The sequence below is a fragment of the Equus asinus genome, chromosome X (assembly GCF_041296235.1).
Source record: "Equus asinus isolate D_3611 breed Donkey chromosome X, EquAss-T2T_v2, whole genome shotgun sequence".
NCBI classification, from domain to species: Eukaryota; Metazoa; Chordata; class Mammalia; order Perissodactyla; family Equidae; genus Equus; species Equus asinus.
The window spans coordinates 15081049-15099537 of NC_091820.1; the positions used below are offsets into that span (position 1 = coordinate 15081049).

Consider the following 18489-nt stretch of genomic DNA (forward strand, 5'->3'; position numbering starts at 1 on the left):
GTCTTCTCCATTATAATTCATAACGGCCAGTCCATTCTTCCTGTTTTTCATGTCAAAAACTCTGGAGTCATGCTTGGTTCCTCCAACATCCTCTATTCAATCAACAAATTCTGTTGATGTTTATTTCAAACCATACCCTAAATTAGCCCACTCCTCATGACTCCCACAGTTATCACCCTGGTCCAAGTCCCTGTCATTTCCTGCTTCCATACTCAACCTTCTACAATCTATTCTCAACACAGCAGTCAGAGTAATCCCGCTAAACTCTAAGTCAGATCATGTCACTCCCCTACTCAAAACTCTCCATGCAGATCATGTATCTGATAAGGGGTTAATATCCAAAATATATAAAGAACTCATACAACTCAATAGCAAAAATCTAAACAATCTGATTAAAAAATGGGCAGAGGTTCTGAATAGACATTTTCCCAAAGAAGACATACAGATGGCCAATAGGTACATCAAAAGGTGCTCAACATCACTAATCACCAGGGAAATGAAATCAAAACCACAAGGAGATATTACCTCACACCTGTTAGAATGGCTATTATCACAAAGACAAGAGATAACAAATGTTGGTGAGGATGTGTAGAAAAGGGAACTCTTGTGCACTGTTGGTGGGAATGGAAATTGGTGCAGCTACCATGGGAAACAGTGTGGAGGTTCCTGAAAAAATTAAAAATACAACCCACCATATGATCCAGTTATTCCACTCCTCAGTTTATATCCAAAGGAAAGGAAATCACTATCTCGAAGAGATAACCTGCACTCCCATGTTCATTGCAGCATTATTCACAATAGCCAAGATATGGAGACAACCTAAGTGTCCATTGACAGATGAATAAAGAGAATGTGGTATATATATATACAATGTGTCTCATATATACAATTATTCAGCCATAAAAAAAGAAAGAAATCTTGTCATTTACGACAACATGGACAGACGTTGAAGGCATTATGCTAAGTGAAATGTCAGAGAAAGATAAATCCCATATGATCTCACTTATATGTGGACTCTAAAAAAAAAAAACAACTGAGCTCACAGACACAGAGAACAGATACAGGTTGCCAGAGGTGGAGGTTTGGGGGTGGGTGAAATGGATGAAGGTGGTCAAAAGGTATAAACTTCCAGTTATAAAATAAATAAGTTCTGGAGATGTAATGTACAGCATGGTGACTATAGTTAATAATAGTGTATTGTGTATTTGAAAATTGCTAAGGGGCCGGCTCCGTGGCCAAGTGGTTAAGTTCACACTCCGCTGCGGCGGCCCAGGGTTCGGATCCTGGGCGCGGACATGGCACCGCTCGTCAGGCCACGTTGAGGCAGCGTCCCACATCCCACAACTAGAAGGACCTGCAACTAAGATATACAACTGTGTACAGGGTGGGGTTTGGGGAGATAAAGCAGAAAAAAAAATTGCTAAGAGAGTAAATCTTTTTTTTTTTTTTTAAAGATTGGCACCTGAGCTAACAACTGTTGCCAATCTTCTCTTTTTTTTTTTATTTCTCCCCAAAGCCGCCCAGTACATAGTTGTATATTCTAGTTGTAGGTCCTTCTAGTTGTGGCATGTGGGACGCCACCTCAGCATGGCCTGACAAGCGGTGCCATGTCTGCACCGGGGATCCGAACTGGCGAAACCCTTGACCGCCAAAGCAGAGTGCAAGAACTTAACCACTTGGCCACGGGGCCGGCCCCAAGAGGGTAAATCTTAAAAGCTCTCATCAAGAAAAAAAAGTTTGTATCTATGTGTGGTGATGGATGCTAATTAGACTTATTGTGGTGATCATTTTGCAATCTTTATAAAACACATCAAATCATTATGCTGCACACCTGAAACTAATATAATGTTAAACGTCAGCTATACCTCGATTAAAAAAACCTCTCCAGTGGCTACCATCTCAGAGCAAATGCCAATTTTCTTACGATGGCCTACAAGGTTCTATAAGATCTGGTTCCAAGTTATTTCTCCAACCTCATCTCTTACCATCCACTCCCCATCACCTCCTCTGCTCTGGCTGCATAAGCTGCCCTGCTGTTCCATGTGCTGATCCCTCTACCTGAAATGCTCTTCCCTCATATATTTACACGGTATGTTCCTTCGCTCTTTGAGCACTCAATATGTAACTGCAACGTCCCTGCCCCGCTAGCCCTCCCTATCACCCTAACCTTTTTTAATAATTTTACTTACTTTTTATTGTCTCTCCCCATTGGAGAATGTAAGCTCCAAGAGGGAGGGGGCTTTTGGTCTGGTCTGTTGACCGCTGTGCCCCAGTACTTAGAACCAGATGTGGTGCATAGCAGGTGCTCAATAAATGTCTGTTAGATGAATGACAAACTGAGCAGGACCATATGTACTGACATGGAAAGATTTCCAAGCACTGATTGCTAAGTGAACAAAGAAAATAACAGGACATCTCCTGTATGGTTCCATATTTTTAAAACCCTGCAGTATGACCCATTTTAACAGTATATAAATGCATAGAAAATTGTCTGGAAGGATATACACCAAACTGACAAGAGAGATTACTTCTGCACATGAGTGGGATCAGAGATTAGAATTAAGAAGGACAACTGCTTTAAATGTATTTTTAAAAATCTTTCACAAGACTCTATAAACATTCATGAATTATTTACACAATAAAATGAACAGAGTAAAAACAGAACAAATTGGACTGGGAATCACATAGAGCTAGATTCTGATTATTTTCACACCATTTACTACCCATTTGAATTTCAGGCAAGTCAGTTACCCTTTCTGTGCCTCAGTTCTTCATCTGAAAAGCATGTTTGACTTTGCATGCAGGGTTACTGTGAGCTACAGATCTGCCAGAGCATTGAGTTGTCACTAACCATCCTGCCTGCCTGTCTATCTTTTCCATATTGTGTATCTACAAGAAGTTCATAGGGTAGGAGACAAATGGAGTTCCAAGAAATCTTTCTTCTAAGTTAGCCCGGAGCATTAATAAGCAAAATGGTTCATTAGACCAGTGTCCTTTCTAGAACAAAATTTGTCTTAGGTTGCCCATCAAAACCACTGCTTCCAATTAGGATGTAGAAGAATGTGAAAGGCCTTCAACTCCTGCGGTAACAACAAAAACAAAGACAATACAAAACTCGTACTGAACAGAAGGAAGGAAGCCTTGATTAACTGAATTCCAGAGAAAAACGAATCTTTCAGAGGCGAGCAGAGAGCCGAGACAGCTTCCATCCTTGGGTGCCTGGTCTAGGTACTGAAGAGTGAAGGAGAGAACCTTTGATAGAGAAACTTTGTAAGGACAAGGAGAAAGTCAGCCCAGCCTCAGACAATAGCATGGGCTGATGGGATAGAAAGGAATCTTGAAGGGTCCCCAAGCAAAAACAAATTGGTACTTGGCGTAACAATTCTCTTGCCCCACCCCCACCCCCTGAATTTTGCCAAGAAAGCCACAGTGAAGGAGAGGCTTGAAAGTAGAAAGATACCACATGCATAATCACAGCGTTTGGATTCCAGAGCCTTGCAAAAACTGAATCTAAAGATATCAGAAACAGTAGCCCCAAACCCTCCCTGCTCAAATACTGACAAGATCAAAAGGGCAGCAGAGGAGCAAGAGGTTGGGGGTTGGGCTAATCACAAGTGAACTAAAGCTAATTAAAAGTAGGGTCCAGAGGCCGGCCCGGTGGAGTAGTGGTTAAGTTTGTGCACGCTGCTTCAGTGGCCCAGGGTTCGCAGGTTTGGATTCTGGGCACAGACCTACACACCGCTCATTAAGCCATGCTGTGGTGGCATTCCTACATACAAAAAATAGAGTAAGATTGGCACCAATGTTAGCTCAGGGACAATTTTCCTCAAGCAAAAAAAAAAAAAAAAAAAAGTAGGGTCCAGTCCCAACCTAGCTATCCTCTAAGAGAAATGAAAAACAAATGAGTCATACAGCTAATTGCCAGACCTAACAAAGGATATTCAGAATAATAAACAAAACTTTTAGATACAATGTCTGGAATACAATAAAATTAAGAGACATGCATACAAGCAGGAAAATGTGACCCATAATCAAGATAAAACATCATCAATAGAAACAGATCCAGAGATGATTCTGTTATTAAAATTAGCAGACAAGAACTTTAAAACAAGTACTATAAATATATTGTTTCTATAAATATAATACACGTGTACATGTGAAGAGAGAGGGTATTTTGTGAGAGAATTGGAAACTCTAAAAAACAGATGAATAGAAGTCCCAGAATTGAAAAATACATAAATACCAAAAAAAAAAAATCACTGAATGGGCATACAATCAGATTTGGACACTACAAAGGATCAGTCAACTAGAATACAGGTCAATCAGAATTATCCAAACTGGGCTGGATGGTGGGGGGAAGTAACTAGGAAGGGGCAAAAGGGAACTTTTAGGGATAAAATATTCTATATCTTGATTGTGGTGGTAGTTACATGGGTGTATCTCTTTGGCCAAACTCATCAAATTGTGCACTTAGAATAGGTACATTTTATTGCATGTAAGTTATACCTTAATTATACTTTAATAAAGTTGACTTAACAAATACATAGAAACTGAGTAGTGTTTCTGAAAGTTGTGTGCTACTGAGCCAATCGCTGGTCTGTTTGTCCTCAGATGCATTCCTGTCTTTCCCCTGCTCTGCATCACAGGGTTGCTGACTCCTCCAGGCTGCTTCCCAGGCTCCAAGGTCAGCTGATCACCAGCTGTGAGCAGCGGGGGTTGTGGGGGGAGCCTGGTGGAGGGGAAGAAGAAAGAAGCCAGAGTACTTTCTTCCTCTTTTTGTTTGGTGTAGTGGCTCCAGCAACAGCTGTATCTCTTCTGTAGACCTAGCTCCCACCAGGCTGGCTCACAATAGTTCCAGGTGATCCTGGCTCCTGGGTTCTGGTAACATGGCCTCTTTCCTGTGCCCCTCCAGCCAAGAGAGGGGTGTGAGCAGCTTCCTGCTGATGCTAATTTCTGAGCTGCCTCACAATTTCCTATTTGGCTTCTCTGCTCTTCCATCACCTTTGTAACCAATTTCCTGTATTAAATTTCCCCTATTTTAAACATTTAGAGTGGTTTCTGTTTCCTGATTGGATCCTGACAGATCCACTCCCGCCACAAGAAGGCAGGTGCTCTACTTCAGCCAGATGCCTCATATTCACATAAGGAGAAGAGGACAATTAGAGGCAACCTGTGTTTCAGCGTGAACAACACCCAGAGCCAAAGAAACACACAGACCAGAATGGTTGTTTTCCCACTCTACAAACAGGATCTAGTTATATATTAGGGCAGAACTACTGTTAAACCCTCGCACCCTTGCTCCCACCATCCCAACCTTTCCCAGTCTCCTGGGACCACAAAGCAGGATCTGTGAAGACCGAGCTGTATGGTGGGCTGGCAGGCCCTGATGTAGAGCTGGGCATTTCTCAGGCTGGCTTTCCCCCTCTCACAAAGGCAAGCGCTGAAGAGAATTCTTGCCTCAAAACTCATGGTCCTGCTGCGACATTCCCAGGGATCTCCACAAGGATGGATCCAGCTGAACTCTACTCCTTATTTGTAAGCTGTAGCAGACACTAGGATGTATTCACTAAACTCTATTTCTCTTTTTTTCTGGGCACTCAGCCACACCACATTTCCCAACTTCCCTTGCAGTTAGGTTGGGCCATGAGACTGAATTCTGGCCAATGAACTGTGCTAAGAAATAATGAACATCACTTCCTGACCAGGCTCATGCAAACCTCCCTGGTACAGTCAAAAAGTGGAAACGACTCAAATGTCCATCAACTGATAAATGAATTAAAAAAATGTGGTGTATCAGGACAATGGAATATTATTCATTCTCAAAAGGAATGAGGTACTGATAGATGCTACAACGTGAATGAACCCTGAAAACATCATGCTAAGTGAAAGAAGCCAGACACAGAAGACCACATATTATATGATTCTCTTTATATGAAATGTCCAGAAAAGGCAAATTCACAGAGACAGAAAATAGATTAGTGGTTTCCTAGGGCTAGGGACTGAGGTGGGAGACTAGGGAGTAACAGTTAAGGAACTGCCAAAACAGATTAGTGGTTGTTTAGGGCTGGGGAGGGAGGCTAGGGGGAAATGGGGTGGGGGGATGACTGGTAATGGCTACGGGGGTTTCTGGGGGGGAGGATGATGAAAGTATTCTAAAATTGCTGTGATGGTTGTACAACTCTGTGAATATACTAAAAACCACTGACTTGTACCTTTAAATAAGTAATTGTATGCTATGTGAATTATATCTCAATTAAGCCATTACAAAAAACACACACACAACCCCCCTGGCAATCCACCATGCTCTCCCTTTTCTTATCTGGCTGAAAGGAGATCTGAGATCTAACAGAGGGCAGAGCCCCAAGATGGAAAGAGACTGGATCCTCAAGCAATCACCTGGAGAAGAGATTACTCAACCGGAATACACCCACATTGGAATGTTGAAAAAAGTGACAATAACCTTGCATTATGTTAAGCCCCTGGAATCGTTTGGTTATTTGTTATAGCAGTTACCCTGCCCTGACTAACACACAAGTCAACGACACTAAGGCGGTACGTGTTTCCTCTGTGAGAAAGATAAATTCCCCTCTGAGTCCGTGTCTAATCTCACTTTAAAAGCAGCCTGGGGGGCTGGCCCCATGGCCAAATGGTTATGTTCGCACGCTCTACTTCGGCAGCCCAGGGTTTCACCAGTTTGAATCCTGGGCGCGGACATGGCACAGCTCATCAGGCCATGCTGAGGCGGCATCCCACATGACACAACTAGAAGGACCCACAACTAAAAATACACAACTATGTACTAGGGGGCTTTGGGGAGAAAAAGGAAAAATAAAATCTTTAAAAAAAAAAAGAAAGCAGCCTGGGATCCCGCACTAGAAGACGTCCATCACCTCTGACCCTGACCTAGCCTATGCAGGCCTGAACTCTTCTGAATTCCCTGCTTTGGGCTGTGCTGTACTTAAATCTTTGAGTAGTTGGCATTACCAGTAATTTTTTTATATTTTTCTGTGTACACTGAATATATATGACTTAGGTATTTTAGTTTTCATGCATACACATATAAAGAAAGAAAAATACAATAGATTTGCCTTCGACTACCAAACCCTAACTGTAGCAGATACTCGTTATAAGGATCTCATCCAACTGTATACCACAGTCGATCATTTAGTCATTCATTCATTCACCCATTCAACAAATACTGATTGAGCACCTACTATGTGGGTGATACAATGGTATTAGGCACGGGGTAGACAATGGCCTAGTATACCATGGCCCCTGCCCCCTCAGGCTTACAGTCTAGTGGGAGGGATGATAAGTATTGAACAAGTGAACACAGAAATGTGAGTGCCAGGAAGGAAAAGAGCAGGTGCTATGAGAATGAATAACAGCGGGGACATGGTTTTAGACTTGGTATTCTTTGCAATATCAACCTCTCTCAGAAAGGGACACTTAAACTAGACCCTGAAGGATCATCAGATTGAGTCAGGTAAGCAACAAGCATTCCAGACAGAGGAAATAGCTTGTGCAAACACCCACAGGGGAGAATAGCCTTCCGCCCTTAAAACCTGAAGGCACATGAGGGTGGCTGGAGGTCAGCGACCCAGGAGGACAGCACAGGAGATGAGACAGGGCCAGGTTGCACGGGACCATTTCTATTATTCTTGTGCAAAGTTTCTCTATCAAGGGACTCCTACGTGGAAGAGCTCAGAAGCTATTCACTAAGTTTCACATTTTACTCCAAATGGCTTTCCAGATCCTAGCTCCTCTCAGGAAGCCTTCCCCAAATACCCTTGCTGAAGATGACATAAGACTGGTGGTTGGGATTCTCCGCTGGGAAACGGAAGGGTAATTAACTTTTATTCAGCATCTTCTATGGGCTGGGCACTGTGCTAAGTTTTTTCGTATGGCATTCTTATTTAATTCTTAAAACCATGTCATTAGTTCCTATTATCTTCATTTCTTCCACAGTGGTCCAGTCCGTGGTTTTGTTGGTTATAAACGGCAGAGTGGTTCTGCAATGTTTCTCAAACCATTTCAAAGTTAAATGCTCTGCGGACAACCAACTCTTGGTCAGTTGAGAGCTATGGGCAACTTTTTGGCTAAATTACAAGTAATTTTTCTTGTCTACTTTAAACAACCATAATTCCTACAGAGTAAGCCAGTAAGTCACCTGGAACTTACTATGTTGACTCTGAAATCTTTTTTTGCGGGGGTTGTACATGATGATTTAATATACATATATGTTGGGAAACGATTACCTCGAGTAAACTAACACATCCATCACCCCACGTAGTTACCATTTTATATGTGATGAGAAAACTTAAGGTCTACTCTCTTAGCAAATTTCAAGTATACAGTACAGTATTATTAACTATAGTCACCATGCTGTACGTTAGAGCCTCAGAACTTAATCATCTTATAACTGAAGGTTGTACCCTTTGACCAACATCTCCCCATCTCCCCTGCCCCTCAGCCCTGGCAGGAACCATTCTACTCTGGTTCCATGAGCTTGACTTTTTTAGATTTCACATATAAGTGAAAAATCATACAGTATTTGTCTTTCTGTGTCTATCTTATTTTACTTGGCATTATATCCTCCAAGTTCATCCATGTTTTTGCAAATGACAGGATTTCCTTTTTTATGGCTGAATAATATTCTATTGCATATATATTCCACACTTTCTTTATCCATTCACTTATTGACGGACATTTAGATTGTTCCCATGTCTTGGCTATTGTGAATAACACTGCAGTAAACATGGGAGCACAGATATCTCTTTGAGATGCTGTTTTCACTTTATATATATACCCAAAAGTGGCATTGCTGGATCTTACGGTAATTCTAGTTTTAATTTTTTGAAGAACCTCCATATTGTTTTCCATAGTGGCTGCACCAATTTCCATTCCCACCAACAGTACGCAAGGGTTCCGTTTTCTCCACACCCTCACAAACACTTGCTATTTCTTGTCTTTTTAATAATAGCCATCCTAATGGGTGTGAGGTGATCTCTCATTGTGGTTTTGATTTGCATTTCCCTGATGATTAGTGATGTTGAGCACCTTTTCATATAGCTGTTGGCCATTTATATGTCTTCTTTGGAAAAATGTCTATTCAAGTCCTCTGTCCATTTTTTAATCCGGTTATTTGGTTTTTTGATTTTGAGTTGTATGAGTTCCTTACATATTTTGGGTATTAATCTCTTGAGACAGATGGTTTGCAAATATTTTCTCCCATTCCGTAGGCTGCCTTTTCATTTTGTTCATGGTTTCCTTTGCTGTGCAGAAGCTTTTAACTTTGATGTACTCCCACTTACTTTTGCTTTTGTTGCTTGTGCTTATGGTGTCATATCCAAAAATTCAGAGCCAAGACCAATATTAAGAAGCTTTTTCCTATGTTTTCTTCCAGAAATTTTATGGTTTCAGGTCTTACATTCAAGTCGGTAATCCATTTCAAGTTAATTTTTTGTGTATGGTGTAAGAGAGGGGTCCAATTTCATTCTTTTGCATGCGAATACCTAGTTTTCCCAACACCATTTATTGAAGAGACTATCTTTTCCTCATTGTGTATTCTTGGCGCCCCTGTCAAAGATTAGTTGACTGTATAAACATGGGCTTATTTCTGGGCTCTTGATTCTGTTCTGTTGGTCTCTGTGTCTGTGTTTATGCCAATACCATACTGTTTTGATTACTATAGTTTGTAACATAGTTTGAAACCAGGAAGTGTGATACCTCCAGCTTCGTTTTTCTTTCTCAAGACTGCTTTGGCTATTTGGGGTCTTGTGTGGTTCTATTCAAATTTCAGGATTGTTTTTTCTATTTCTGTGGAAAATGCCATTGGAATTTTGATAGAGATTCTTTTTATATGGCACCAGGTAACCACCCCATTTGAATTAAGAAGTGAAAGCAGGGGGATAAATGGAGGAGGAACTGAACTTTTGTTAACTGCCTTCTAGCTGCCAAGGCTGTGCGGGCCATTTGCATATAGTGTATCTTATTTAATCCTCAGCACAGGCATCACCATCCCGGTTTACAGATGAGCAAACTCAGGCTGAAGGAGTTTAACAGTCAACATCATATTGCTGGTAAGTGATTCAAACATCACAGCATGTGCTCTTTTTACACCCCAGAATGCCTCGTGATAAGGCAGTAGTCTCAAATAAGGCTGTTTTGTCCCGTATGGGACATTTGGCAATGTCTGGAGACACTTTTGATGGTCATGACTGGGGTGGGGGATGCTACTAGCATTTGCTGGGTAGAGGCCAGGGATGTTGCTAAACATCCCATAATACATAAGACAGCATCCACCACAGAGAATTATTCGGCTCCAGATGTCAATAGTGCCAGGTTGACAAACCTGCTATAAAGTAATAAACTCTGAATTTTATCAAACACACTATTCTTTTTTTTCCACAAATACGTACATTCAATAAACCCTGTCCCATTCAAAATGGTCACCTCAGAGGACCATATACTTACCCCAGACATGTTCTCATGCTAACAGCACTTTTATCAACTTTTCTTTATGAAATGTCTTCCTTTTAAATATCTACTGTGATGGCAAATCTCTACTTTGCTGGCAGTTTTGATATTTGGAAAGGGTCAAAAGTTCTTTCCCAAACTTAGTAAAAATATGAGTAAGCAAGCTACATGGTAATCGTCACAGCCACAGCCAAGCACCTGCTTCGTGCCAGGAGAACTCCAAGTAATACTCACCACATAGTAGATGGTAGTATCCCATTTTACGTATGAGGAGCTAAGGCTTCAGGAGATTTAGTGGCTTGACCACAGCCATAACACTTAAGTATAGGAGCCAGAATTCAACCCAAATCTGTTTGCCTTCAAAGCCCCCAGTAATGATACTGATTTCCCATGTGCCATGTAAGCTGGCTCTTAAGTCAATTCCTAAGAAAAAAAATCCCTTCTTCCTCACTGACACCATGATATTCTGAATAATGGCAGCATTGTCAAAATAAACGCAGCGCATTGTAGCTCAATTAGTTTGAAGAGAACAAGTTCGCTTGTCTGTATACCTGTGTGTATGTGTGCATGCTACATACACACGTGATTATATTTTTTAATCACTCATTAACTTTAGTCACCTCCCATGAGCTCTCTCCTCCTTAAGCACAAAGCCCTTCCACTAACACATAAATAAGTCAGCAAATGAAGGAGGAACAAAACAGAAGGAACCGGGCAGGAAGTAGACAGAAAAGGAACATATTGCAGGTTCAAGGAGGCCACTGGGGAGGAACAAGGACAGATGGAAGTGGTAAGTCCTTTGGATAAATATTTTTCAAAAGGAAAACATGTCTTATTAGCAAGGCCATCACTAAGATAAAGAGATGGTCCATTTCTCAGAAAAAAAATGCAACTAGGTTTTTCGTATAAAAAGTACATTTGATGAAAGTGGCTTTAATATTCATCTACCATCTAATGCTCTCATCATATACGACAAAGCAGGATATATAAAAGGACGGCCCTACAATTCCATGAGGCCCATGGCTTGTCTGGGTTGTCCTTCAGGCAGACAAAATAAAAGCTTTCTGGGAAGAGCTTTACTGATTATGCCAGGATATTATTAAACCAGTGTATGCAGAGCCCTGTGCTAAAACTCCCCAGTGCCGGTCCCAGATCTCTTATTGAACAGCTGTTATATTTTGGGCCTTTGACTTACTTTCTTCCTCCCCTTAATAATAAAGGACTTGGACCAGATGATTCCATCTAAGTTCACAGATTTTGTGGTTCTCTTCACCACCAGGAAAACAATCACCACCAATATGTGTCCTTCTTTTGCAACATACTTTTAGGTACCTGGAGAAAAATGCACTAGAAAAGTGGGGAGATGTCATCATTTTTCTACTTTTGACAGACACGTAGCAAAGAATCACTATTTATATATAAACATATAAATTAAGATGGTGAGATTGAACAGGGAACGTAAACAGAAGAGACAGAGAAAAGGAGGCTGGCGGTTATTGCAGAGACAAGGGGCCTATACAGCCCTCCTGGGAACATGTGTCCCTCCACCTGAGCAATGACTGCCTGGGTAGCCCAGAGGCTGAGGATGAGGTGAGAGCTGTAGGGTCTGGAACAAGCCTGCAGGGTGTGGGCTGAATTCAGTATCACTCATCTCATATCGTCTCTGTTCCCGGCACACGTTTGAAGGTTCACAGAGCATCTTCCTCTCTCTATCACTCGCCTTACCTTATTTATAGAGTGCCACATCAGAGATTCCAATAAATGTGTCATGCATTCAGTCTCCCTTCACTTGCTGAGTAATTCAATGAGTTAAATTTTGCCAGAGTTAGCAGTCTTGACCCAAAGATGCAGGGAATAGGATATGAGTACACTCCTACTTTGTGACAGGCAAGTTTTGCTGTTTTTAACCTAGGACTGTGACTCCGTTCTTCTTCTTCCAGACCATCCTGCTGCCTGGATCCCTAGACAGAATCTTCTGGCTGTATTAGCATACCTAATAAAGTCCTGTCTGTAAAAAGAACAGCAAATAAAAATTGCTCATAAAGAATTCTCCCATTGAGAGGCAAGCAGTTTAACTGCTCAGTGGAAACTTGAAGTCACTTTGAATGGGCTTCTGAATGCAGGACAGCGGAAGCTACCAGGGAAAGCAGCCGGCTCAAGCCAATCGGCAAGGGCCAGTAACAGGGAGCCCTTGCAATCTGAGGGTCAAACATTATTCATTACTACCAACCTTTAGTAACTAATTCACGACTATGATTCGCTCCACGTCCTAAGAGTTAAAAGTCAACTGCAACGCAGAAAAATTCATTATTTGTCTATCACAATTCTCTCCTTTATTGACACAAGGTAACTCCATAAATGTCCTCAAAACTGTGCCTAATGCCAAACCCTACTGCGACTATGGTGACGGCTGGCCAAGTTCTACTGAAAGCAAAAATGTGAAATTCAGGATTGGAGCACGTGCATAAGTGAAGCAACCACTGCAATTCTACAGGAAACCCCTAGTTGACTGGAGGAAATGAGGTTCTCGGCACTGAGGACCCTGCCTGGCCTACAACACAAGCCACTGTCCGAGAGGGCACAATCAGACCAGAAGGAAAAGACCCAGCAGAGAGAAAGTGGCTCTCTGGTGCTCAATCCCAGCCACTCTGCTTCCAAATTGGAAACTCATTCACCCCAGGATGATTTCATCCTGCCACACCCATTAGATACTTATTTTCCATTTCAAAACTTGTTTTACTCTTTTATTACTCTGAGTGGATGGTAATTAGATTGTTTCACTCTGTTTGACAAGAGTTACCTCTACTCTGTCTGGGAAAAGACAGGGTGGTGAGTGACTTAAATGGCCTTCTTAGTTTTTATTTAACAGACCACTTTTTTTATAGCTCTTACGGTATGCCAGGCATTCTTCCAGGAACTTCACCAGTGATAACTCATTTAATTCTTATAAATCAAGGATCAATCAAGTATAATTAAGTATAAATAAAAGAGGAATCCATTACTCCTGGGGGGAACAGAGTTACAGGACTTTTTTTTCAGGCTTAACAAAGATGCCTTACCAATGTTCCCCGCCTTGGGATGCTGAGTTTAGAGACCACTGGGGAGAGAACAGGCACATTTTCATAGAGACCATGAAGGCTCCCCCAAAAAAGGAATCAGAAGCCTGACTATCACTGTTAGCCAGTGTCTGCTACAGCAGGACACACGCATATGCTGTATACCCAACAGAAATGTGTCCATATGTGCACAAAAATTATGCACAAGGATGTTCATAGCAATACTGTCCTTAGTATCCCCAAACTGGAAACCACCTAAAGGTCTATCAGCAGTAAAATGGTTAGATCAATTGTGGCATATCCATACAATGGAATACTCCACAGCAACGAGAGGGAATGAACCAGTGATACATCCAAGGGCATGGTGAATCTCACAAACACGATGCTAGACATGAAAGAAATACATACTGTGTGATTCCATTTATATGAAGTTCAAAGACAGAAAAAACTAACCTATGGAGACAGAGGTTGCAACAGTGGTTGCCTACGGAGGGGTGGGGATTGCCTGCAAAGGGACACAAAGGAACATTCTGGGGTGATGGAAATGTTTTATATCTTGACAGAGGTGTTGTTTCCACGTGTATATTCATCTATCAAAACTCATCGAATTGTATACTTAAGATCTATGCATTTCACTGCCTGCACATTTTACTTCAATATAAAAAAGAGAGAGCTGTGACCTCTTAGGTGTTACAAACTCCTGAAGCTGTGGGCTTTGGTGTCGCTGCTGTCCTGCAGATGCTGCCAGTGGCATGTCCACAATCTGTAGCCTAACCCAGCTGCTAAAAGCAAAGCAATGCCTCTGAGAAACCAGACACAAGAGTCCCCTAAGTCAGGTCACCTCCAACCCTCACTTTATTCATTCCCTGTGGAAGATGTTGGCCACGGAAGGTTGATGAGGAGGTGCCAGAACTCTTTGGCGCTCATGCCAAATTTGAATACCCTCCCAGGGTTTTTTGCTGTATTATTCAATGTGACCAATTCCTGGCTCCAGAAGAGGACCAGTGGGAAGTGCATTTGGGTATGGTTCTCACCATATTCACCTAGTGCTGCTCCTCTTCCTGCATCTCATCAGGGGAGGAAGGGAGACTGGAGGACTAAGACATCTAGGCCTCTGGAATATTGTGAGGTTGAATGTGGCAAACTCCTAGTTATCCTCCCAATCCACAGTAGCTGATTATGGATGGGCACATGGCTGCCCAGCTACAGACTACATTTCCCAGCTTCCCTTACAGCCAGATGGGGTCATATGACTATGCTCTCACCAATGGAATGTGAGTAGAAGTGATATGTGCAAATTCTACTCGTTTTAAAAGAAATTGCTTGCCCTGAGCTTCCACTCTTTCCCCCTTTCCATAGGCTAGAAGCACAGACCTGACCCAGCAAATGGGAGACACGTCCTACTGGTTAGAAGTAGTGACCTAGCTTCAACTAGAAGGAGAGGACAACACTCTCAGGAATAAAAGAGCTACAAAATGGTCAGAAGGTCGGTCCCTGGACAACCCCTGGAGCAGTACTATGCCACCAGCCTGGTCCCCTCACCTCTAGACTGCTATGTGAAAGAGAAATGTCAGTCTTATTTGAACCATTGCATTTGGGGTCTCCTTGTTAAAGCATCTTAGCTAATACCCCTAGCACATAAGCTTTTAAGGCTGATGATCTCCAGGCAGGAATTTCCAAGTCTCATATACTCTACCTAGCCTGGTAATTTGTATTCCAAAGTTCAGATTATACTAGTACATAAAGATAGCACCCTCATTCCTATCATTCAGTGTTAACCCTGTTGCTTAAACTAGTCGCCCACAGTCTACAAGATACTATCAACTCCTTATTCATGTACACAAGGTCCTTTCAAGACATGGTCCCATCCTCCATGCTTGGTTTCACTGCGTGTATTTGCTTCACTAGCATCTTGTGTTCTAGTCACACTGAATGTTCCCTGAGGGCACATTGCACATGCAGACCTCTGTGCTCACACTTCTGGCCAAGTGGAATGGCCTTTTTACATCTCCATCTCACACACTCTTCTGCCCATGAGGCAATTCGTACTCATGAGCCCTCAAAACCCAGCCCAGAAGACCCCACAGAAGCTTCTTAGGGATTTAGTTACATGTATGACCTCACAGGTACAATATATGTTCCAAAGACAAAATCTCTGAAAACGAAGACCATACTTTGCCCATTTTCTTAACCTTGGCATTTAGCACATGATCTGGCTCCTACTCAATGACGGTTGAATGAAAGAAAGAAGCAGAATTTAACAGACAGTGTGTTTCAAAACCCTGTATGGACATTATCATTCTTACCTATTCAGTGCAAAAGCATAGTGGAATTTAATATTATGCTGGTCAGCCAAATCACACGTAGGCAGCATTTCCAGTGTTTCTACCAGCTTCACCATTGCGTCATAGTCCTGTTGGCGAGAGGTCCCAAGGTGAGAAAGAGAGGAAACACAGCTCTTCAAAGATTTTTCTGAACAGTTGTAAATATGAGACAGCCTCAGCATTTAAATACAAGCCTTTCCCTACAGACAGCATTTAGAGAAGGTATTTGTAGCCCTTAATAGAACAGAAATAAGACCATAAGATAAGAAAAAAGATGGATGAGAGAGAAGACAGAGAAAGAAGCCCTGCTCTCAGAGGCCACAAAAGGATCAAGGGAAGGAGGTTAGATTCAAAGGCAACAAAAGAAAGCAAATGAGCCCAGCAGCCAGGAAACAGCTACCACGTTTTGAGTGCAAGAGAGTTACCACCACCAGCAAAGCATTGAATTAAAATGAGCTGGACATAGACATACAAGGAATCTTACAGTCACTTGCCATGTAGAGGGAGGAAACATCCCAGTCTTTCCTATTTTGCCAGAAATAATCAAATTAATCCAAACCAGGGCTTCTCAACATCAACACTACTAACATTTTTGGACCGGATCGTTCTCTGTTATGCGGTTGTCCTGTGCACTGTAGGATGTTAAACAGCATCCCTGGCCTCAACCCACTAGATGCCAGTAGCACCTCCCCCTCCCCCTTAGTTGTGACAACCAAAAAATGTTTCCAGACACTACCACATGTCCCCCGGTTGAGAATCACTGTTCTAAACCACATAATTACCCAGGGAAAAATTGTTGCCATGTTTGTCTCAGCTGGATCCCCTGTGAGCAGTGCCATCTGCTACCCTTTCAGCCAGGCTTAGAATCATTGTCAATGGCCAACTCGCTGACAGCCGGCCACAGTTAGTGGAGGATGACTTCCCACCAAAATCCCATGCCTGTTTTATGGCTCTGCACCTTGATGCTGCTGCCCAAGGAAAGAGAAGGCAGCGTATTCCAAGAAGCTTCTGGCTCACCTTTGAGTCTCAGAGATCCACTGACGGAAGATTATAAAAAGGAGAGATGCATGAAGGCAAGGACAGAAGGAAGCCAACAGCTCAAGGGAAGAAAGACTTCAAGAAAAGCCATTCCCATTCTCTATCCCATGGGGCATGGTTTAATCATCATCATAATCCCTACTAGCATCTGCTATTAAAATCAATTAGATGCATCTGTTTATCACTACGGGCATGAGTTTCTTAGTGGCTGACTCTGTTCTTGGTTCAGGTCATAAATGGATGCCTCTCTCATTAGATTTAACAACCAGTGGCCAACAACCTCCAATGTGGCTTTGTAGAATCCTGCAGGTAAAGTGCACTGCTCTGTGTTCCTCCAAAGGGAAGGAAGGCAAGACGTCCTTAGAAATGGCTCACTGGCACTAAAATTGGAGGAAGGAAATGCTGATTTCCTTCATGGTGCCACATCCCACAAATCCTGTCTCAAGAACTCTCCAGAAGCCTCTGATGCTTGTCTTAGAATAAACATCTACATTCCCTGGGTCCTGGACATGCCTCTGCTGCCCCTGCCCTCCCTGTCACTGATGGGTGGTGGTAAACAAAGAAGGAAGTGACAAAAGCCTAAAGGAAGCATCACAGTAGAGGAGTTAAGGACAACTGAGCCAGTCATCTCAGTTTGAATCCTGACTTTGCCAACTGCTGTGCGCCCTTAGGCAAGTTACTTAACTTCACTGTGCCTCAGTTTCCTCATTTGTAAAACGGAGACAATCAGAGTAAATATCCCATAAGCTTGTGAAGAGGATTAAATAAGTTAGGATTTGCAAAGGCTTGGAAGAATGCCTTGCATAAAATGCATATAAACTGTGAAATTCTGAGTTCCTTTATTGAGCAGTACTGTACATGAGTTATCGTTGGAGTGGCCCTATTTCCACCATAGCAGATATGCTAGGTGATCTATGACCTAGCCACATACCTATTTGTCTCTACAACAGCTACCTAACCATCCTAGTGTAAGAGTACTTACATGAGGAATTCCTCATGCCAAGGAAGAACTCGGCATGTGTCAGCCTCAGTAAAGTGTATTTCATACCTGGATATCGCGGTAGGACAGCAGTAAATTAATGATGATGTCTGAGGTCAGAACTTCAGTATTATCCATGCGGAGTTTGATCCGGGCCAGCTCCTTCGCCAGCTCATCACCTTGGTATTTGTCTCTGGCTCTCCGGATGTCATTTAGCAAGGTTTCTTTGTAATAAGCACTGGAGAGGGAAACATGAAAATCTCCAGTCATATCTACACACATCCAGGACTCTGTTTCCTTTAGCAGCCATAACAAACCTGGTTCTCACTGACAGAACTCAGGCTAACACACAGGGGCCTCGCCCAGACCTCAGCCAGCAAATGGGAGACACGTCCTACTGGTTAGTCACATTTTGCAGAAACTAACCACTAAACAATAACAAAGAAAAATCACTTCATTACAGTATTTTCAAAATTGGCCCCATCTGTATTTGGATGACACATAGGACTTGCTAGCCACCCTACCCCACCCCACTTCCTCTGGTATTTTCAAACACACAGAGGGCAAGAAGTTTCCTTACCTGAACAGTTATTGCCCCCACTAAGAACAGATT

General features: G+C 42.4%; 1 protein-coding gene across 1 annotated transcript in view; it reads right to left on the reverse strand.

Annotated features, from left to right (window-relative positions):
- MAP3K15 (mitogen-activated protein kinase kinase kinase 15) overlaps positions 1 to 18489 on the reverse strand; it is a 125278-nt gene that overhangs the window by 59398 nt on the left and 47391 nt on the right. The window contains exons 5-6 of the mRNA XM_070503239.1: positions 17946 to 18114; positions 15842 to 15948 (exon numbers count right to left, since the gene is read on the reverse strand). Of these exons, the coding sequence (XP_070359340.1) occupies positions 15842 to 15948; positions 17946 to 18114 (276 nt within the window). The remainder of the gene's footprint in view (positions 1 to 15841; positions 15949 to 17945; positions 18115 to 18489) is intronic.